The sequence below is a fragment of the Dryobates pubescens genome, chromosome Z (genome assembly GCF_014839835.1).
Source record: "Dryobates pubescens isolate bDryPub1 chromosome Z, bDryPub1.pri, whole genome shotgun sequence".
NCBI lineage: Eukaryota > Metazoa > Chordata > Aves > Piciformes > Picidae > Dryobates > Dryobates pubescens.
This window is the reverse complement of record NC_071657.1, coordinates 29,599,497-29,606,129: the sequence shown is the minus strand read 5'-3', so window position 1 is coordinate 29,606,129 and position 6,633 is coordinate 29,599,497. Positions and strand designations below refer to the sequence as shown.

Here is a 6,633-nt window from a genome sequence, read left to right as displayed (position 1 = left end):
TCATGTCTGTGATTACTAGTTCAGTTTTCTAAATTCAAAGCAGATTTCTTATTGTTTTAATGTCAAATATCAACATTAGTATACCTAGTCTACTCTCCTATATATTGTGCATTTTTTTAGTAATCCAATGCATTTATATAATAAGTACTAAATGAGACTCGTGAAAAGGTAGATTAATAAAATGTTGTATTATTTCTAGGAAGATACCTAAGACTGAAATCTCTGAGTGTGTTATGCAGGAATCACAAGGGGGGGGCGGAAAGAACCATCATTCCTGACTGGTGTAGATGCTTTGTAAATTTTAAAGACCATTTAAAACTACAATTTGTGTTCTGCTACAGGGGAAAAAAAAATCCCACCCTTTTCTTTGCAAACCATTTTCCAGCTATAAAACCTGTGACTTTCAATTCGCTCCATGAAATGTTACATTACTTGTGGTGGTAACCATTTGCGTAGAATCAGTGAGCTCCAGCCTCAAACTATTCATATTTTTTACTTATATTTTGCATTCCTCTTTCATGTCACCAACACAATTTTTGAGTTCCAGGTAACAGTGCTAATGTCATACCTTCCCTACTTTCATAATATCTCCTTTAGCAAATTGAGTCTAAATAATATCAACCTACTCTAAAGTTATTAAATCTAAACATAAACAGTCATCTTCATCTGTTCATTCAAGAGCAGCTACCTCTGTTCACCAGCTTGCAAACAAGGCTCTGGCAAAGATGATTACAAAAAGGAGGCTCTCGTTATTGTCCTCTTGAAGGATTGTCATTAGAGGCTTAAATAAAGCTTCCTTTAGTCCTAGATGGTGCAAGGTAGTTGAAGTCAGAGCTAACTGCCAGATCTTTAAAAGTACTATTACAAGTATGTATGTGTTTTAACGGTGTATTTCTGCCCACCTGTGGTATGATACCTAAAAAATATTTGTTTGGGCAGCTTCAGAATCTTCCTGATGCATGCTTTTCTTTTCCTAGTAAACAGGGTTTCTTTTGCTAACTGCTTTGAATGAGGTCCCAAGGCATGAAAATTAACTGTACAAATATTGGTGCAGAACCCCAGTACAGGTTTAATTCCTGTTAACTTTCCTTTGGAAAAAAAAAAAAAAAAAAAAAAAGAAAAAAAGAAAAAAAGAAAAAAAAAGCTGATGATAAGAAGGAACAATACAGTGTTTCCACCACTGAGAAGATTTTAGTACAGAAACTTAAACTTGGAGCAAATGAGAGACGGATAGAGTTGGTTTGATATTCCTTATTGTCCACACAACCCCGAGGGTTTATGGTAATAGTTTTGAAATGGATGGCAGGACAGAGGTGAATTCAAACACCTCTGCACATGACACATAAAGACAAAGGTGGGTTCTTTTAGCCCATGTGAATGGGCTCAAGTAGAGCATTTGACATAAGAGGTAATTTAGGGTATGATGACTCTTCCCACTCCCCAAAAAACCCACCCTATTCAAACCTATAACATGTAGTGCTATACATGCTTGTAGACTCAAAAGGTTCTAACATTCTTCTTAGTACTGTCAGCACAAGATAGGTAACAATGAAAGCTAATACTGAACTTCTATTCTACTGAGTTAACAGCTTTTTCCTTGGGATTTTTTGCTGTGGGCAGGGATGTTGCAAGAGACACATCTATAAAATAGAGTCAAGCCAGCACTGAGATTGCATGCATTCAAACCAAGAGGCAGAGTATTTAAAAACAATAAAGGATATTGTGGTGGTTTGAAAGGAAAGGCTCTGCTTTCCCTCCCCCACTGAGAAAGAGAGCACAGCTAAACCCAGTCGGAGAAATGAGAGTATATTTTACAAGGAAACAGATTATATGTAACACAACAAATACAGGTATTTTACAATATATACAGGAATATACAGCAAATGAACTCAACCAGGAACCAGACCCCCCACAGAGGGGGCTTTCTCCTGTGCCCCCTTCACCGCACTACCTCCCTTCTCCCCCAAAAGAGGTAGAAAAGAGATGTGGACGGTTAACAGGGCAGGAAAGGAAGAAAGGCCTTGCACAGGGAGTTAGTATCTTATCTTAGTTGGCCAGAATCCCAGAAGCAGATCCAGCCGAAAGGGACAGCGAAGGAAGGAAGACTGAGAGAAAGTTCCCAGCTCCCCTGGGTCCAATCTCACCTCCCACAATCCTTGGCCAATGAAATTCGTTTAGAATACCAAAATATTTTACAAACATTTAGCCAGTGTGCCCCTTTCTTAAAGGCACAGCATCAAACGGCCACAGATATATGTATTCTGAGCTTATGCTCAATATTACTTCATGTCAATGAGCTCCACAACTTTGCCCCTCCTGAACAGGAGACATGTTCCCCCTTTCACATAGCGAAAGGACACATTTACAGTATATTATCAGGAATTCATAACTATTCGGAAGGATGAAATTATTATGCATTGACATAATTTCTGATAAAATAAACCAGGAGACATTGTTTCCTGACAGTTTGGTTTGTACCCTTACGTATATCTGGGAATTTTGCTTGCTTCTATTCAGAAATATTGTTCTTGTCAGAGATTAACTCCTAGAGTGCAAAGTTTGACCCACATGACTATTACTGTATTACATTCATAAATTTCTACTTGTAGTAAAAGAACTTTTGACCTGGAATTGGTTATCACTTAGCACACCTAGATTTGTTCAACTTGCAATTCACATTACAGACTGACATCACCACTTACACATCCAGCTATGAATTGCTCAGAACGTGAAAAAAAATACACAGCAAACTTCTGCAAAAGTCAGACTCAGGCACTGTGCTTCTGTCATATGGAGGCCATGAGTTGGTATATGAAGATTTTAAAGGGATTAACAGAGATGTCATATAGAAATTCCACTAGGAAAGGGACCTTTTCAAACTTGGATGCTTTTGTTCTCTGCTCATAGACTCTATATAATGTGCCTCACATTTTGTATTTCACAAAAAAATCAGATATCCAAATGAAATTATGTAAAGATTACCAGTTCCCAGTTGTGCTTTTCTTACAAAGCCTAGCAGGGGAATGGCAGCAGTTTCTTCAAGCTTTTCAAAGCTGGCCTTGAGGAGCTTGTTTGCTAGCTCTCTATAGCTCTGATTAAAATAAATTAAAAATAATTGCCACGAATTCAAGCAATACATGAGAGAGCCCTAAATATTTGTTTAAAATTTTTAAATGTTCTGGAAAATATTGTAATAACATGTTTATGAAAAGAACCCAGACAATAATTTGGAAAGCAACATGAATATACTTGTTCCATATTTAATGACATTTTGAAAAGTAATTATATGATTTTCCAGCTGTAATGTGGGCTACAGAAGCTTGAGTGTTGCCCATTGAGAATCATCTTGAGACAGATACTCTTATCTTAGCATAAGATTCACTCTGAAATTTGTTTTTAAGATGACATTAAGTGAAGAGGGTATTAAATACAGAATAAGAAAATTATATAAAAGCATTCAATGAATTTGCTCTATTTTGAAAACTGCAGAAGAGAGAAAAATATTTAATAGCCAGGGTGGCATTTGCAAGTCAGTATCTTATAAAATTCTGTACATAGTTTTATTTTTATAAATCTTCTCCATTCCCAGATAGGGTGCTTGGTTGCATGGTTTAGTTGATTAGGTGGGTTGGATGATTGGTTGGACATGATGATCTTGAAGGTCTCTTCCAACCTGGTATTATCTTGTCTTTTTTCTTTTTTCTTTTCTTTTCTTTTCTTTTCTTTTCTTTTCTTTTCTTTTCTTTTCTTTTCTTTTCTTTTCTTTTCTTTTCTTTTCTTTTCTTTTCTTTTCTTTTCTTTTCTTTTCTTCTCTTTTCTTCTCTTTTCTTTTCTTTTCTTCTCTTTTCTTTTCTTTTCTTTTCTTCTCTTTTCTTTTCTTCTCTTTTCTTTTCTTCTCTTTTCTTTTCTTCTCTTTTCTTCTCTTTTCTCTTTTCTTTTCTTTTCTTTTCCTTTTTTTTCTTTTCTTTTCTTTTCTCTTTTCTTTTCTTTCCTTTTATTTTATTTTTCTTTTCTTTTCTTTTCTTTTCTTTTCTTTTCTTTTCTTTTCTTTTCTTTTCTTTTCTTTTCTTTTCTTTTCTTTTCTTTTCTTTTCTTTTCTTTTCTTTTCTTTTCTTTTCTTTTCTTTTCTTTTCTTTTTTCTTTTCTATAATGATTAATAGCAAATCATGAGCGCTCTTTTTCTTCATTGTTTTGATCCTAATCTACAACAGTGACTTTGCCACTTTATATACACAAAAGCAACAAGGAAAAATCCCACTAGATTTGGTAATTTTTTTTTCCCAATTTATAAGTATAGCAAAAGTGTGTTAATCCTCAAACTAGAGAATACAACAGAACTGTCCTGCATTGTGACATTATCCTGATCTGACAAAGCAATAACTGTGTGACCCTAGCACTGTTAAAATCCAAAGCAGCTAGAGTGTGTTTTAGCCATGAAAACAGATGAGGAACAAATAATTTTTCATATGGTTGTTTCAGTTTTCTCCTTTAGAGAAAATGAATAGCCAATACATACGTCATGAAGTGCGGGGATGTGAAACTAGTGATCTGAGAAACTTCTGGGAAAAGACTATTGAAGAACAAACTCGGTATCTGCAAATTGAAAAAGAACGTCAGCGAAGAAGTGCTCTGACAAAGTGGGTAGTTTGCATATGGAAAGGTTATTTGAGTTTGTATTGTAAATGTTTATTAAAGAAAAGTGATAGCTGTATTTCAGTCATGCAATGAAAGCCAAAAGTATTTTTATTTGATTTTTAGAAAATAATAAAGCTTCACAAATTGGCATTCTAATGCTAACACGTCTAAACTATGACTTCACAGGTTAAGAGAATAATTCACTTTTGTTCTATAAATGGGTTTAAAATGGGGAATTTTCTGAGGTTATCGGGACAGCTTCTATCAGTACAGGGCTGCCCTGAACATCAAAGCTTATGTTCACAGCAGAGCTAGTACACATGGGTAGCTGACTCATCTTCATTCCCCATGGCCTTGTTTTCACAAGACTATCAGTTGAATTAATTAAGAGGTCTTAATCTGCATAAAGTATATCCATAATAAAGAGGACAATCAAAGTGTACTTACTGACCAAGGCAACTATCACCCATCAGTTATGTTTACCTTGATTAGCTACAATGAAAAAGGTCAGTCTGCAGCAGAATCAGTACGGTTTTACCTCACATGAAGTTCCCATAAGTTGAAAGTGCATGCAGAGGTGGCTACTTTGTCTTGAGACCATTCAGTAAGAATGGTAGATTAGGTCCCCTCTCTTTGGATTGATACTTGAAAAAAACAAGAGCAAGGATGGGCTTGCATTAAGTTTGGATGAAGAAACATTGAAATCAGTCTCTCACATGTTTTAACCATTTGTAACTAACCTTATCTCAACATCTCAATTCCTTAGCTGTGAAATTCCTGTCTTTTCTAGTTCAGGGAGTCTTTCAATGGTGCATAGATGCTACAAACAAACAAACAAAAAGAAGGGAGAAAAAAAAAAAAAAAGAGTGGCACTTGTCACCTAAAACTGTTTTCTATGAGTCTAACAATGTTTCCCAGACAAATAGTTCTCAGGACTGTCTATGCAAGTACTTTTAAAAAAGCATTTCTGAGGGGGAATGGGGACATGCTGGGTGATTCTACCCAGCAGGTGGCAGCAGTCAGTCTCCGGTGGAGATGACATGTCACTCCGGCACAGAGAGGCTATTGAGAGACGGCACACTGGAGATGAAGATGAATCGCAAGCTCAGGTGAGCTCTCACTGGGATTTAAGAGTTATTCTTAAAATGCCTTCCAGCAAAGCACTCTAAAGAGGCAGGGTGGTTTGCATGATAACTGGGCAAAAGCAGCACAGGACAGCACTGGTGGGAAACCTAAGCATTATAAATCTGTTCCCTGTAAAAAAAATATATGTTTCTGTTCTTAGGCTCAGAAATGAATGGATGGAAAGGCTGGAAAAACGGATAAAGATGTTGAGGACTCAACCCGAAGACTCATCTAGCTGAAGATCCCACAGTCATCACATGCTAGAGGAAAAGGACGAAATATTTGTTAGGAAAGCATGATGATGTGATGCAAAAGCTTGAGTCAATTTTACTTTGTGGGTTAAGTAAGCTACAATTTATTAGCTGTCATTGTTAGAAGTTTCATATGTGTAATATCTATTGCTGCTTTTAAGATTATGCATCCATCCCTTAATTTGATAAACAAAGACTGAAGAACTCTGAAGTCTTCAAAACTAATAAATTATGGTTCACTGAGCTGTAGATGTCTGGGGGGAAAAAAGAGTTTAATTACACAGCTAGTGCTCAGCAAAAGCATCTCCTTGACAGTTTGTGTTTCTATATTGTAGTCAGGTTTCTGATTGTAATCTAAGGAAATTATTTTCTTTCCAACTATTAATGAACAGTTGAGATTTCATTTATATATATATAAATATATATATATATTGTATGTATATATACATACAATAGAGTCCAACTCACACTAAGAAACTTAGGGAGGATATGCACAAGCAATGCCACCACATCCCAGGTCACTACTGGAGCCAGAAGGCCCTGTTTGTCCTGTTAAAATTCTGCGAAGGTACTAATACATATCCTGCGAAACTTGCTGAGACACCAACAGGGGTTGCTTGAC

At 36.0% G+C, this 6,633-nt stretch overlaps 1 protein-coding gene across 1 annotated transcript; it reads left to right on the top strand.

The window, feature by feature from the left end:
* Positions 1-4,497: 4,497 nt before the first annotated feature.
* Positions 4,498-6,029, top strand: LOC128899524 (protein FAM240B-like). The gene is made up of 2 exons (XM_054178998.1): positions 4,498-4,637; positions 5,921-6,029. Exons 1-2 carry the CDS (start codon positions 4,498-4,500, stop codon positions 5,997-5,999), a joined length of 219 nt encoding a protein of 72 aa, XP_054034973.1. The 3' UTR covers positions 6,000-6,029.
* The last annotated feature ends 604 nt before the right edge of the window (positions 6,030-6,633 follow it).